Genomic DNA, 16,972 nt, shown 5'->3' on the forward strand with positions numbered 1-16,972 from the left:
AGAAAAAGCTTGTAAAGAAAGGACATGTAATGTCATGACATTTAAAAAAATACTGCTAAGGAGAAATACTTATTTCATTAAGACACTCAGCATAACGTATGCAAACATTGCAAAAGGCTTCGTAAGAGATTCTTGTCCTTCAAAAAAAGAAAATAACATTCTCTACCTTGTACCACTTCAGCTCCAGGTCTGCTTTCTTGTCCATGAAACCCCCCAAATCAGGGCAAACAAGTTTCCCAGAAGTAAAAGTGAAGAGCTTTTGCATGTAGGAAATATCATGAGCAGCAGTTTTCTCAACAACTGTTAAATGAATGGACACCTTGGCACAATAAGAGGAATTCCTGCAAGCAGATGACAGAGATGTTGACAATTGTGGACACCCATAGAACACAAAGTGAAAATCAATAATACTTTTAAAAATAATCATGAGTAAATGTAATGTATGTGGAAAGTACTTAGTAAACCATCCTAGAAATGGAAATCCTCCAGTTAGCTACAGAACTACTGTAGGAGCAGTACACACCATTCTCCCCTTCTGCTGACACAACTGAACACTGACCTGAAGGAAACATCTCAAGGTCTGAGATGGCACTTTAGTTTCCATGATTATTCAGCCAATAACTGCTCTGTGCTAATATTAGAAACATCCCTGCTTAAATGCAGATAAAAGTCTAATACTGTTCCTAAGGAACCAAAGAAATTCAGCCCAAACTCCACATTTACAGACTTGCTCTTTTCACTGGGTGAGGAAACTCAGGCATGCTTACTTACTCTGTCAAAGGACTGCACTAGGCAGCGGTGCAATGTGGCATGCCTGCTCTACACAAAAGTCCCACAAGGACAGAAATGTACCCATCCCTGGTATGGCATTGGACACATGCCAATAAGCCAAGAGAGGGGTCTTCAAATAGGTGTCTGTCTGATACTGCACTATGAGCTGCTACATCATTTTAGGGTGTGACATGACTCCCTTCAGCACTCCCCACTGTGGTGTGGAGAAAGTGTAGACATGCTCTGTGTTGGGTGGCACAGTACCTACGGGAGTAGTCTGAGCATGTTGTCTCTCTCACCACTGAGAGGTTAAGGTCACACTTCAAAATCAGGACAACGGGGCATTGCCGGTGGTTAGAGCAGAGAACTAATAGTCAGAACTATTCAGTTATATTGTCTACTACTCTGTGACACTAAGTCAATTAACTTCTTTGTACCTCTGTTTCTTCTTGACTTAGTCCCAGTAAGTCAAGGCCAAGTAAACATAGGCAGTCCTCAGACTTACAACACAATTGGTTCCTGAAAACCACACCTTAAGTCGAAATATTGTAACTCAGAACTGATTTTCCCATAGTAAACAATGTTATAAATGGAGGATTGGCCTGATACCCTATTTTCACCAAAAAATAACCCATAACTTTGTACTCAATCAATCACAGATGCGTAACATAGCTACATTAATGTATTTATATTGTAATCAGCAATCACATTGATTTAGAAGGACATCTTTGAGGTGACTGCTGGACTTTTTGAAGAGCTGTTGGTTAGAGGTTTTGAAGGGTTCTTGGCTGGAGTCTTCTCAGGAGTCCTGGCTGCAGGTTTTTCTGGAGTCTTGTCTGCTTTCTTAAAGGAAGTGTCCAAGGAAGCTTGGACAGATGTTCTCCAGGGAGAGGGGTGACACAGTGAACGTGTTCACTAGCATGGCATCGCATCAAATCAAGCATTGTAAAGTCAAAACTGATGTCAGAAAGTTGAAACAGGGTGTCAATTTATAAATGTTGTAAGTGTGAAACATTGTAACTCAAAATGTTGTAAGTCAAGGACTACCTATACCAAGTTATGGGCAGGGATCTTGGACCAGTATTGCTTTTAGCAGACTCTGAGCTTTTTTCTCGTTCTTTAGATTTAATGTCTGAAACTTTCCTTTGCACATTGTGTTCACTGAATTCACTGAGGCTAGTTTGCACTATTAACCATGCCTCACACAAGAAAAAGAGGTTCTTGGTCAAAGAAGCAGCTATGAGCACATTTAAATTAACTCATTTAACTCAACTAGATATTAATTTAAGACTAAATATTGGGACCTGTCAGTGACCATCTAAGCAAATTCTAAGTCAGAGCATTTATTTAAAAGATGGCTACTATCATTATTGTACTATGAATAGGCATACTGGTATATATGGTGACAAATGTAGCTAGTACTTTATAAACCATAGATAGTGACACATTACCTGTTTCTAAAATGTTGAGAATATTTAACCTCTCCCTTCCCCTTTGACCTAATGAACCTTTTGTTTGTGTATTTTCAAAAGCAGGGCTTTCCAGTTCTGACTAGAAGGACAGATTAGGATTATTTCTGTCCATGCTACCAGCAGGGTTATTCATTTTAGTTTCCAATTTCACATTCTCTGCAACAATTGCAAAGTAGCATTTTCTTTCCAATCCAGGTAATAAAACAAACCTTTTTAATTCAATTACTGCTATACAATCTTCAGCACAAACCATCTGGTAACAGCTGCCTTAAAAGCACAAACCCTGTAAGGTCACCTTTGAGAGATGCAAATATTCAACTCCACCTATGCAGTGAGGTAGACCTGTTGATAACAAGTTGATACCTATCTGTTGGCGCTATTGAGACTTTGCAATGCCTAGGTTCCTTTAATCATCTGCTGGTGCCTATGTGGCATATGTAATTGCTATAATATCAGTGTAGTGTTGCATATATATATATCCTATTCCAAAATAAGTGCTAACCAGTACTGCTGGCAGCAAAGATTTGCAATAGTTTGCCTATATCCTCATTTTACAGTCTACTGAAAAATATGTCTGTTTCCTTATAGGGAAAGGTTTGCAAGGAAAAAGTATGTCTGCCTCTTCGTGATTCCCTACTCTTTAATATGTAATAATAATACATATAGCAATTACATATCACTTTTCCTCAGGAGATCTCAAAGCACTTCACTAGCAAAGGCAGTGCCATTACCTATATTTTACAAGGGGAAACAGAGGCACAGAAAGTGGAAACAACCTTGGACCTGACATAGCCAGGAGAGAATGAAGATCTTCCAAGTTCAAGCCTAGTGATCTAGCCTCTAACCAGTGGCTTCCAAAATGTGGTCCAAGTAACACTTGTGGGCTGCAAAGCCTTCATAAGTAAACCACAGTTCACTGATCTCCCTCCCCTTTTCAATTAAAAGTTTGATAATAAAAGTGTATGGTGCTCTGTAAGAAAACAGAATTAATAACAGTCTGTTGGTCCAAAAAGCTTTGGATTCACTGCTCTAAGTCACACTGTTCTATCCCTTTACAAAGACAGCTTCAAACATGTGTTTGTTTTACATTGTAAATAGAAGAAATAGCATGTTTCACTTTCCTGTTTTGTATCAAAAGTCTGAGCAAAAGGAGAAAGTGTCAGACAAAGTATTTTTAGGAAGATTTAAATTTCAGTCTATTCTGACGTAACAGTCCTCTTTCTTTCCAGTCCTTCAAGTCTGCCAGATTCTGGTTCCTCCTTTGAACCTGCAAACTACTCTGAAATTTATAAAGCCCCAAAGTGTGACCAATGTCCCTTAGTCTTCACTGATAATTGAGAAAGTCACAGGTCAAGGGTTCAGCCTATCTTGATGCAACTCTAGCATTCTGCCTCTAGGTCTTCCAGGAAAATCAAAGAGGTTAAGACCTAAAATTTGTAATGTAAAACAGAGCAGGAAGAAACAGGAAAAATATTTTCAAAGCTGTCTTAATAGCTTCCTTGTGCAATCAAACACAAAAACCAATACTTGTTTATATAGTTACTATGCATTTCCCTTCAAAATTGCAATCAAAAGCTAACATTTTCTAGAACTCTGCAGGTTTCTACAGAGCTAGCAATGTTTTAAACACTCTTCTATCCCCTTTGCTGACTTAAAGGTACTTTAGAAGACAGACCCGTTCATATACTAGTTCAGAGCAAAAATGTGTACAGCTTGTCAATAGTTTGCCAGGTTTTCATGCATCAATCATTTATAAGCCACCAAACATTTAACAGTGCTTTAAACTTCCTGAACTTTCCCAGAATGTGTATATCTACTTGCTAAACTTAATTACAGGTTGATGAATGCAAAGTTTTACAGGTTGGTACATGATACAAAGCCCAGCAAAGTCAAAGAACACACTTCAGTGGTTTCAGTAAGCTTTCTATCAGCCAATAATAACTTTTAGGGTATACTTACACGTTAGACTTAAATCATACAAAATCTGTGGAAGATTAAGCAGTGTTAAAATTAAAACGTGCTGGGTGCATCTACATGTGTGCTTTACTGCGGAACTGACTGATTAGCTCCTCAGTAAAGCATCACTGTCTACATGGGCACCTATATTAATTAACTTCACTACTGTCTGGGACAAGTATTATCCTATAACAGAGTAGTTACATGCATCAAAATACACATGTAGATGGTGACTGGGGCTGGCTGAGAGTGCTACTGTACAGGGGCTGCCTGCCAACTAGCCCCGCACTATAACATCCTTGTGCCCCAGACAGCCCCTCTGCAGCCCATTGAGCCAGGCTGGAGCACGCCCAGGATGACAGGCTAATCCCCCAGGCTCCTCACTAGCCCAGGGCTGCTCCAACCCAGCTCAATGTGCTGCAGTTCCGGGTGCACGTGTAAATACTGCACTCAGGAGAAATCAACTCCATTGCAAACTGCACTGGAGTTTATCACTATGTTTTAATTGCACATGTTAATGCACCTGCCATGAGTGGTCACATGTTAAGGGCTAATTTCATTTCGTGCTTGCACCTCTCTGACTTGCTACTAGAAAGCTGGTGAGCAGGGGTGTGACTAGCAGTCAGGTCACCTGGGTGCTATCCTTGCTGTATCTGGGCTAGAAGCAGTGCATTCTGGGATTCTGGAGGACTGCAAATTGCTTGTTTTATCTCCATGGAGTAGATTGAAGTGACCCTAACATGAGCTAGGCGGTATGGCCCAGCATCAACCTTATCCTGAAGTAGCATAACTTGAGACACTCAGAGGACACTTAGCACAAGTAAATGAGGTTTAACCCTCAGACGTTCATATTTTAAGTGCCCTTCATCCTTAGACATAGACAACTTGTTCAGTTTACAAACCTACCTTTGAGTGCAGACATATACTCCTGTGTCCTCTAGTGATGCTGGTAAGAACCAAAGAGTATCACCTTTTGCCTGAATTCTCTGTTCTTTATCTTCTCCTGAGATCACGTGTTTTGAATCATTTTTATGCCATGTCAGATTGAGAGACAGGTCAGAGAAGGCCTCATGACTGGAGGAAGGGCATTTCAGAATCACAGCTTCTCTTCTTAGTACAAAGTAGTGTTTGAAATATACGGTGTGGTCCTGGCATTTATCTACATAAACCAGAGAAATTGTTTCACATTAGCACTGGTCAACCACATTATCAAGCTAGCTAAAATTCTGAGCCAAGATTTGCCTTTACCTATGCTTTTCACAGGCTGGATTCTAAAGGCAGATGCATCCATTGTGCAAAAAGAGATTGCAAGCAAGAGCACAGGCGTCTTTGTCCACAAGAAATGGGAATGAGAAAAATGGGAAACAGCATCCTGAAACCTGCAGGTAAGAAGATCAAGTATATAACACAGTTAGTTTTAAAAAATAATAATATTCAGTGTTAACTGTTCTTGTCATATCACTCTTGTACCTAGCTAGCTTTAGAGCACCCACAGTAAACAGAAAGATGCCTTCACCTCTAAGCTATGGTATAAGTGGTCCTGTAGATCTGAAGGAGAAAGGATTCCCAGATCAGTTTTGTTGTATTTTTCAGTTACTGTGATGACTTGTTAAGGGCTTAGAATCTGCAGAAGGAATCCTTCCTCCTTCAGAGTCTAAGCCCCTAACAAGTCATCACATTAACTGAAAAAGACAACAAAACTGAGCTCAAAGATAAAAAAAAAATGCTCAGAACAGAAAACTTCAAAATGTAACATGCTACAATCCAACCGACTGATACATAATCTTGGGGCCAGAATTGAGTGTGAGCTAGAACCTATTTATCAACACTTGAGAAATGCCACAGGGTAAATGGTCTGTCTTATAATTCTGATCAAATTCTAGAGCCACATCCATGTTGGCTCTAGTTTCCTTCTAAGCAAGGACTGGACTGGTCCAAGAAGAATACTCTTTCCCCCTACTATCAAAAATACAAATTTTGCTGGCTCAAAAATTTGAGATGAAAGCCAGAACATTCACCTGGTGAGCGGACTCTTAGCATAAGGTAACACTCCGTTTTCAAGGATACTAGACAAATAGGTAGACATGCATATTTCCATGTAAAGATCCTACACTGACTCCAGATCCAACAACAGCTGGTATCACACCTTGGAGAACATAAGATCCAAGAGAACCAAGACTCTACAAACCCACATTGGTGCCAACAGCTTACATTATAGGATGCATTTAATAACACTGCTCTGGCACCTCACACTAATCACCAGACCCTGTCCCCCCTCCCCCCGCCTAAAAACCCCTCTCATAGGTTAGCCTGAGGAAACAGACTCATGTCATTTCCCCCCATTCCTTAAATGCAGACTTCAACCTAGAACTGAATCAAGCCATTGGTTTTTCAGCCCAGCTAGTGTTGATGGTTACTGAACTGCTGATTCTGCTTGCAACATGGCAAATGTTGTACTGTATAAATAAAGTAATACAAACCATGTTTAGCTTCATGCTAGTCTATCAAACCCAACCTTACCCCTGCCATGGCATGTGACTTGTGGAATGACAGGGTCTGGCTGTTATATGCAGATCAGCTGTGCCACATTCTTTTCACTTCTTGAAAAGCATGAGACAGGCCACAGAATGCTACAGCCCCCAAAGTGCTTTGTGAAACAACCTCCCCCCACCCCCTCTGGAATCTAATATTGGAAAGTCAAAGGCTTTGTTTGCACTGCAGTCAAAAGTGGGGTTGGCACACATGTAAATTAGTTTTAATCTAGTGATTTTGTGTGAGATTATCAGTGAAGACAGAGCAGCACTGGCTTTAGACACTTTGGTAAGCATACATCTAGAGTCTCTGACTCTTTTGCATAGCTGACATTGAAGACCATGCTCTTCACTGTTGTGGTTACCCAGATGAGACAGATTAAAAACTGGGATATACTTACTAGGGCTGTGTATAACAGCACCATTCCGTTTCAGCTTCTGTTTCGATATTTCAACAGGACAGTGTTTCATTTCAACTCTCGTTTTGTTTTGAAACCACTGTTCGTTTTGTTTTGTCAAAACTGTGCTGTTTTGACCTTTTGCCCATAGGCTATAATGGAGAAACACAAAAGTGCCTATAACTTTGTCATTTCTTGCCTTATTCAGATGACGTTTTCAGAGATGGTAGCCCCTTCTGAGGCCATGAAGCCTGCCAAGTTTCAAGGAGATAAGTGCAGGGGTTTCTGGGAAACTGCACCTCAAATCTTGAAAGCAAAACTGTGTCGTGTGTGTTAAGGCACAGCAGGGTGAAAACTGCAGGCATGGTAAGCCCTGCTGAGGCCATGAAGCATATCAGCTTTCAAGGAGATAGGTTCAGGGATTTCTGGGAAATTGCACCTCAGGCTGCTGACAAGCAAAACTCATGACATGGGTGACAGTGTGTGTGTGTTAAGGCATGCTCTCACGGGTGCTGGGGCATCTACACGACACAGTAGTGTGCCCCAATGAGGGTTCCTCCTCCCCTACAGCCTCAGCCCGGTACATCACTTTAAATGACAACAGGTAATAACTTAGTGAGCAGCACAGCAGTACCAGCAGCATCTCAGGCAGCCAAACTGTCACAGAGCCTTTCTTTTCTCTCCTGCAAGAGCTGCTTCTCCCACCTGTGTGTTAAGGCATGCCTTCACTGTGTGATTGTGTGTGTGTTAAGGTGCTCCCTCACTGGTTCTGGGGTCTCTACATGACATGGTAGTGTTCCCCAATGAGAGCTCCTCCTCCCCTACAGCCTCAGCTCAGAACACAACTTTAAATGACAACAGGTAAAATAATAATTTGTGAGAAGCAGCACAGTAGCACCAGCAGCATCTTAGGCAGCCAAACTGTGATGGAGCCTTTCTTTCCTCTCTGCAGCAGTTTCTTCTGCAGCAGCTGCCACAGAATGCTCCCTGCCAGCCCCAGATCTGGGGCTTAGGTGTGCCCAGGGCCCTGCATCCTTCCAGTCAGGTGCTAGGAGTGTTGGTCTAAGGACATGGCACTGGCAGACAAGGTCCCTTCCTCTGAATCAGTCTAATCTGGTATGTATTAGCAGACAAACTGAATTGTTACAGAAATATATCTTAGCAAGCCTTCGGGTTGAAAAACCCTTTGTCCGGCTGAAGAAGCACCCGCAGTTGGTCTGCTGTTCGTGGATGGAAGGAATAGTAAAGAAGCCAGAGGCTGGCATGCAATGCAGGCAAGAAAACCAGTCAGTGAAAATGGAAATGGAGGCATCAGGGAGTGAGGGACAGGCTGGCACGAGGGGGGAAAGAGGGATGTAGCAGCACAGGTAAAAGTGGAGAGGTACCTGGGGAGTCAGGATGTCCAGCAGGTTGTAGTGTGTTATAAATCCAATGTCTATATTGAATCCATGAGTTTCTGTACCTAGGTGGCTGATGAAATGAAGTTCATAGGCCTGGCTGTGAAAAGTGGTTTGTAAATTCAAACAAGCACCAAACCTTGCTAACCTCATCACCAGAAGACAACTTCCTACAGATCAAAACACAAAACCTGCCAACAATCTCCAGTACCCCTACAAATTGCACACCAGAATCTATCAAAGACAACAATATCCAACTAACTGTGGGGGTACATTTCTCACAAAAACCCCCACTCTGTCTCCAGTCTCTCAGGCCTGATCCTGAAAGGGAATTTACAAACCATTTTTCACAGCTGGGCCTATGAACTTCACTTTATCAGCCTCCTAGGTAGTAGGGAACTGATCTATTTATATAAGCAACCAGGGATCTAATAAAAGGGTCTAGAAGAAAGCAAGAGGTATTCTGGAATCCCAGTTGCTAGGCTAGCTAGTAGGAAATCATTCAAATCAATGGTAGTAGTAGCCTTCATTATGTAAAGCTCCTGAGCTGCTGGAAGAAAGCTCAGTAACTGTCAGACCCCAAGGCAGAAAGCAGGCCAGTTCAAACAATGCTGCCTTTTATGCTTTTTTTCCATCTGTCCCCCAGAGCACTGGGATTGGAAGGGACCTCAGCGAAGGATCATAGTCACTGGCCAGCTACACCAGTCAATATCAGAGCAGTCCTTCCCCCTGCCTTCGCCACCTCTTCGCTCCTCTTCCCCCTCCCTCTTACTTTCTGTTTCCCTGCAGGCAAGCCCAGCTTGAGTTTCAAAACTCAAAATGTTTCAAAACTTTCAGAATCTTTCAACTGCCCTTGTTTTGTTTCAAAGCTGTTTCAAAGCCCTTCATTTTGGTTCAATTTCTCTGTTTTGAGATTGAAACCAGTCGAAACAGCATTGAAATGAAACAGCTGGTGGAATTTCATACAGCCCTAATGCTACCTATGTTGCCAGTCACACTTTCTAACTGCAGCAGAGGTATAGCCAAAGCCAACATTTCACACTAGTTTTTTTGTTGCTGTTGTTGGGGGGAGGGGGTTGGGGGGGCCGGAGTGGAATTGGCGCACAGAGCTGTGCACCCAAGTTGCATGTGCTGCCACAGAACTCTGTGTTAAGTTTGCATGCATGCAAAAGAGTTTTCAGATTCAATATTTGATTATTTGAGCACATAAGCAGTGAGAAAAACCCAGGGGATCAATAGAAACCACCCTGAGCCATGGACAGAGGAAAACGCTGTTCTACTGCCTGTAAATTATTAACTATCACATGTTCACTTAGCAAGGACAAGCTATAGCTTTCCTCATACAAAAAAAACTGGAATCCTTTTTCTTTTTTTTTTTGGTATCTCATGCCAGTTTTAAATTGGTATAGTTCCTTTCATTTCAGCATAGTAGCTCATGCTACACGCAGCAAGTTGAATAGATATACAGTATACATAGAATGTAAAATTCCAAATTTACATACATAACCTGTGTCTACAGCAGGCATATAAAATGCTATATCTGCACACACATACTAATCTTACATGCATATATTGCTTATGTGTGTCTGTATATGCTATACACACACTAGAAGATGTCTAACACTATCACTACCTTACAGAGCAATTATCAGATGACAAGAGGGGATTACCTTCCATTATCACCAAAAAAACTAGACAAACCCAAATATCTTCCAGTACATACATACACATATCAGATTTGGATACAGACATATGTGGACATACCTTTCTTCTACTTATGAAGAAAGTAGTCATTCTCCAAATTCCTTTCATGTTACATTTTTTTCAAACTTTCTCCATTCCAGGACCTCAGTTTAGCTAATTACAGCTAATTTGACTGTCACAGCCTGTTTTCAAGATAAGGTTGATCGTTTCATACACACAGTTTACAAAAAAACCAAAAAAATAATAATAATAAAGCAAAGCCGCAAGGAGTTTGGTGTAATTTCTATCTGTAGGGTAAGCTTCCACATGGTGTAAGAAGTGTCCTTAGCAGATCAATTTATATGCAAGTCCAAGCACTGCAGAAATTCTCTCTTATTGGCCAGTCAGCTTCCAAATCAAACCATTTCCCCTGGTATTGTATCTACAGGATATTTCCTGAGAAGTAGGGTGGAATGTTAGCTACTCTCTCTCCTAAACCTAAATTAAAAGTTAATGTTCCTGTTGCATTATTAGGTCATAAGGCACACATGCCATCCTATAGCAGTAAAGCTTCTCTCTCCTTCAAATAATTTGCCTGATGAAAATATTTTGCTGCCTTGTTCATAAACTTTAGACCTCTGTGTTTTCCAATCCAGCAATCTCCATAATGTAACCTAAGAAAAAAAGGATTTACATCTCTCTCACATCTACTTACCTGTGAGTCTGCATTTATGTACTCAGAACTTCTTTGTGTAGTTTCTAGCTGTAGGTTACGCTTCCACATGGACTTGGAAGTGTCCTAGCAGATGAGTTTATATGCAAGTCCACACACTGCAGAAATTCTCTCTCATTGCTCAATCAGCTTTCAAGTAGAAAACTTTCTGGACACACCTTATTTTTCTTCCAGAGAGAGTTTTTGTGAGAAAGAGGGGACAATGTATGTACAGATTTCTCAAACAGGGGAAATGACTGCTAAATATGTGACTAAGTTTCCTTTTTTATGACGAACTATAACTTACATAGGTCTGGCTGCTTGTGGTTTCAAAGTATAGCTGTATTTCCCAATTACCACAAGAATAAGCAGAACTAATGAGAAGTTATTGAAACTATTTTAATAAAGTTATTTAACAACTAGCTAGATGCTGATCTTCACATCTTTGACTTTAATAAGACTGCTTATTAATTTTCACGGACATTATTACAGGTTCTGACTTCCTTCCTCATTCACTCTGCTTTAAATGTTTGAAAACCCAAAATGGGTCATCTTTTTTATGTTTATTCCTTAATGTTTACAGTGGATTTTGTAATGCTTTATGTTAAGGTTTTATTTATAAGTGGCATGGAAGGAGTTTATAGATGTTTTAGGCCTGTTTTAGTAATGTTAGCGAAAGGGATAGTATGCCCAACATGGCTATAAGCACATCAACAGAAAGGAGTTGTCTATATGTACTAGGCTGCATTCATTTTGACCCAGGCTATCTGGAGCAACTAGAACAATGAGGTTTTATTCAATTATTGGACTTCTTAGCACTCCAAGAAACCATATAATGAATAAATAATAAAGCTAGCATAAAGGGTTGATCATGTCAAACATTCATCTTTGTCAACTCTGCAAAAACTCTTAATAAATTGAAACTTGCTATAAAACTACCATTTTATTTATCAAGTTTCAGCATATTTCTGCAGCTTAATATTAAGATCCTGGGATAATTCTTAAGAAATTTTACCTACTGCTGATATTATGACCACAAGGCCTTTTTTTAAGGAATGGAACAGACGGAAGGGAGGGAAACCTCTTGCCCGTATCAACATACTTTAAACACGGTGAAGCAACTGCTTCCTGAATTATACCTGGTCTGAGAATAGAGAGAGACTTCACATTTGCAGGATAACAAGTAGGCACCTGTTGCCAGCATTACGTTAATATTAAAAAGAAATAAACTATAAAGGAAGAGGACACACTATGAATTATACATTGCTGTCAATATTTATTATTTTTGCTTAAGCAGGAACATTGCACTTATGCTGACTGTGGCTGCCTGGCCCTAAGGTTGATTCTACACCAATTCAACACCTGACCCTTGCTCTTAAGCTAGCTGTATCTCCAAAATACCAGAAAATCACATGAAAATTAGAAACAGCATAGCGATGTTCTCAATACACTATATAGTACAGAAATACTGTCTATCTTGGCTTGGGACCCATCCCCCCGCCCCCACTCTGAAAGAATATCCAGTAGCTTAACAGACCTTCTACTCTACTTTCTTCAGTAAAGAGAAGACTCTGGCCTTATAAAACATCCCATCTACCAACAGCCACCAACAGAGGATGGGAAGGGAGGAAGGAAAAGTGCTCCCCAGAACTACATCATCATTCATCAGCCGGGATCAGACCTACTCTGAATTGTTCTGAACACAGCCCAGCTGCTTTTCTGACAGGTCTGTGGAGGTCTCTAATCCCTCGCTCTCACCCTAGAATGCTAAGCTTGAGTATGAAGGATGTGGGTGGAAACAGCCGGCATAGTGTAGCTCTGGAGGAAATGAAAGATTGATGCTGAGTGTTTTTGACCATTGTGTGCTGAGAAGGCCATGACATATTGTGAAAAGCTTTCCCTGCTAGCACCAGCTATAAACAGAAATTTCTGCAATCCCTATTTGCATTCATAGACACTTTTAGGGAAGCTGGTGTCATTGAGTAGTTTGGTTCTGTATTGCATTCATTTGATAGTGACCAAGGTGCTGGAGCACATCAGGGCACTGCCTGATTCCCACGCCAGGATAAAGGCTTGTATACTCACAGTATGTTTCTCCCCATGGATTTCTGGTCCTGCTCTGGTCAGCATGAAGTACAATGCCTCTCTCACAGTCACCCTGTTACAGGAAGATGGGCTTTTTCCTCACTAGAATATCACAGTTGAACAAGAAACACCACAAGGCTTCATAGTTTCATAGTTGGTAGGTCGGAAGGGACCTAAGCAGATCATCGAGTCCAACCCCCTGCCATGGCAGGAAAGAGTACTGGGGTCAAACGACCCCAGCAAGGTGTTCATCCAGCCTCCACTTAAAGACCCCCAGGGTAGGGGCCAGCACCACTTCTCTTGGAAGTTGGTTCCAGATCCTAGAGGCCCTGACCGGGAAGTAGCGCCTCCTGATATCTAGCCTGAATCTACTCTCTGCCAGCTTGTGACTGTTATTTCTAGTCACTCCTGGTGGTGCTCGGGGGAACAGGGACTCCCCCAATGCCTGCTGGTCCCCTCTGACTAGTTTGTAACAGGCCACTAGATCCCCCTCAGCCTTTTCTTGTGGCTTGATTATTACTAGCAATCCTAGCCTCAATGCAGGGAATGTATCAGTAGGTAAAGTGTTCCTGATTTACAGATAGGCAAATAGAAGCCCAGACACATGGGAAGACAAGTGCAGTTAGCAATGCAAATCAGTTCTTTTGACTTCCTGACCACAACTTTTTTATTGGAGCACATAGTAGAGCAACTTTGATGCGATATAGTGGCAGCTTGTACTGAATGAATCATCAAGGAACTCCACTCAGATGTACATTTCTATTTATTATTTCATTCAAGAGACACATACAGTTAAGTTGACTAAGCCACTATCATATGACTAAGTATAGAAGAGATCTGGGTTGACTCATATGACAGACTAGGACAGCCATTTTCAATTCCTGGAATTTGCAAAGTAAGCCCACACAAAATAAATCAACGATATTGCATCAAAATGTTCTATGCCAATTGATTTTTAGCAAGTCTAGTTTTAATTTATGGCCCTGCATTAGTTCAGAACTGCCAAATGGCCCATTGGTAGCTGACAGAAAGCTGTAAAAGAAGAGATGCCAGCTCTAAGAAAAATCAAACAGATGGGAGGGAAGAAATGAAATGAAGTATAAGAGCAGGAAGTCCGATTAGCCTTATTGCAGGCAAGACAGCCAAAGTACATGAACACTTGGCCCTCCAAGTGTTGTTGCAATCCATGGCTCTGAGGATGCCGGGTGACTGTGAATGGCAGCACAGTCATTCTATTTCATCCCAAGCAGAGGGGGATGGGGCATGCTCTGCTAATACACGTAGCATATTTTGCCAAAGTGTGGTGGGCTCACTATTGTCAGGCCTGACTTTATCATGGCTATGCACAGGATGAAGACTTCCCCTGAGCTTTTATAATGTCCTTTCACTTTCTCTGCCTCCTTTATTTTTAGAAGGAGAGTGACACTGTCCCATCTGTTAAATACTACTGTGGATATCATTCTGAGTAACACTTGCCACCACAGTGCTTCAGAACAGGCACAGGCCAGATTAGTGGCTCTGCCTGCCGTCCATGTTCAAGGAACCTATCCTTATTTGTTCAGGTCCTGCAGGATGATTAAGTTGGAAGTATCTTGAAGAAAGTGTATCCTAGTCCTAGGGAGGACCAGACGGAGTTGGGACAAGGTAAGAGCTTCAGAGCCTATTGCCTGCAGTTTTTAAAGCAGAAACACTTGAAAATATGGTAAGAAAAGTATGCTTGTTCCGTAGTCATTTAACTTCCTGGGTGCTTGTGTTCCTATTTGTTCATCTGTAAATCAGAGATAATGAAGCATCCCCTACTTTGAGGCCAGGCTTGCCAGTAATAAATACCCATGGGTTTTTTTTGTTTAACTGTGATAGTCTATAGTGAAGAAAAAGCCCATCTTCCTGTAACAGGGTGACTGTGAGAGAGGCATTGTACTTCATGCTGACCAGAGCAGGACCAGAAATCCATGGGGAGAAACATACTGTGAGTATACAAGCCTTTATCCTGGCGTGGGAATCAGGCAGTGCCCTGATGTGCTCCAGCACCTTGGTCACTATCAAATGAATGCAATACAGAACCAAACTACTCAATGACACCAGCTTCCCTAAAAGAGTCTATGAATGCAAATCAGGATTGTGTAAATTTCTGTTTATAGCTGGTGCTGGCACGAAAAGATTTTCACAGTATGTCATGGCCTTCTCAGCACACAATGGTCAAAAACACTCAGCATCAATCTTTCATTTCCTCCAGAGCTACACTACGCAGACCTTTTCCACCTACATCCTTCATACTCAAGCTTAGCATTCTAGGGTGAGTGCGAGGGATTAGAAATTCATCCTCCACAGACCTGTCAGAAAAGCAGCTGGGCTGTGTTCAAAACAATTCGGAGTAGGTCTGATCCAGGTTGATGAATGATGATGTAGTGCTGGGGGACTCCCTTCCTTCCTCCCTTCCCATCCTCTGGTGGTGGCTGTTGGTAGATGGGATATTCACCAAAAGGAATGAACATGTCTGACCTGTTTGGCAAGTGCATACCCTGATCAAGAGTTCAGCTGTCTTTTCCATCAGCTTTCTTCTTTCTCCACTTGATAAAGTCTAGGTTTAATTGCTGTGTTTTCAACTGGATCCTCAAAATTGTTATGGGACCACAAGCGACTCTCTTCTCTGTTATATGAGAAGAAAGACCAGCAGGGTAGGGATGTGCCTGGGTCAAAGCAGAAGCGGACACTTCTGGTTGTTGTTGCAATCCCAAACACATGTGCACCTTCCACACAAGCTGCCTTTTTTCATAACCCTCCCACAAGTCAGCATCCAGTATGGTTGCACATATTGCCTGTACCCCATCCCTCCAGTTACTCCACTGGGGAAGATCATCATGTAGTATATGGCAAAGTCTTTAATTTAAAATTGTTGTATTATTTTACCTTTTAGCACCCAGACAGAAGTTTTATGTCCCATACTAGCAAGGTAAGGGACAATGATCTACCGCTCTTAGCTACTTTTCATAATTCATCTGCTGTCGCCACAGTTACAAAGTTAGATTTTCTTAGAAACATAAAAAATATAGGACTGAAAGAGATTTGTCATACAAGTCTCAGTTCAAGGAAGAGGAGAAGGAGAAAGTAGGATTACGGGTTAGGATACATGGAGGTCAAGGAGAAAGGGATTTGGTGGTAGGGGTCTGCTACAGACCCCCACACCAAGGAGAAGAACTAGATTTGGAACTCCTGAGGCAGCTCTTGGAAACCATAAAGACTAGGGAGGCAGTAGTCACGGGGGACCTAAACTACCCTGACATCTGCTGGGAAACGCAGACAGTAAATTCGCACCATTCAAGCAGGTTCCTATCCCATGTACAGGACCTCCACCTGACACAGGAGGTACATGGTCCCACTAGGGGGAATGCCTTACTGGACCTGGTATTGGCAACAAGGGATGACATGATAGGGGACCTACAGATCAGCGGTCACCAGGGGGACAGTGACCACCAAATAATAGAATTCATCATAAGGCATAGAGTGGGTAAGGTAACTAGTAGGGTGGAAGTGCTAGACTTCAGGAAGGCCAACTTCAGCAAACTCAGGCGTTTAGTCAATGATACACTGCAGAGTAGGAGATTTGGCAAGATGGGAGCCCAGGAAGGGTGGCTGTGCCTTAAGGAAACGATCCTTCGGGAGCCAGGAGCAGGGAGGAGAGAAGGGATCCAGGCAGACATGTGTCTCACATGCACATGTGCCCCCTTACCTGACCCCAAGTGGAGGCAGACGCAGCAGCAGCAGAGCCAGCAGCAGGGGCAGCAGCAGCTGATCTCCCTAAGGTAAGTGGGCAGAGGGACCAGACACAGCTGAGCCGGATCCAGAGGGGAAGCCCCCCAGATCCCTTTTAGCTGAGCCGGTAGGGAGTCGCGCTCCTGAGCCGCGCCACATGAATAGAGTACGCAAACAGGTGCGCTTTGTAAGAGCGTGCCGGCATTTGCGTTGG

At 42.1% G+C, this 16,972-nt stretch overlaps 1 protein-coding gene across 2 annotated transcripts in view; it reads right to left on the reverse strand.

Moving 5' to 3' along the window:
* LOC109303345 (interleukin-1 receptor type 2-like) overlaps nt 1-16,972 on the reverse strand; it is a 50,843-nt gene that overhangs the window by 13,998 nt on the left and 19,873 nt on the right. The window contains exons 1-4 of one of the 2 annotated variants that reach the window (XM_019525550.1): nt 10,924-11,107; nt 5,448-5,578; nt 5,106-5,358; nt 167-341 (exon numbers count right to left, since the gene is read on the reverse strand). In XM_019525550.1, the coding sequence (XP_019381095.1) occupies nt 167-341; nt 5,106-5,358; nt 5,448-5,578; nt 10,924-10,937 (573 nt within the window). In that variant the 5' untranslated portion in view covers nt 10,938-11,107. Of the gene's footprint in view, nt 1-166; nt 342-5,105; nt 5,359-5,447; nt 5,579-10,923; nt 11,108-16,972 lie in introns of those variants that run through there. The other variant, XM_019525551.1, reaches the window with a different exon arrangement.

Source organism: Gavialis gangeticus, unplaced genomic scaffold, assembly GCF_001723915.1.
Source record: "Gavialis gangeticus isolate Ggan-Ray unplaced genomic scaffold, GavGan_comp1, whole genome shotgun sequence".
Lineage (NCBI taxonomy): Eukaryota > Metazoa > Chordata > Crocodylia > Gavialidae > Gavialis > Gavialis gangeticus.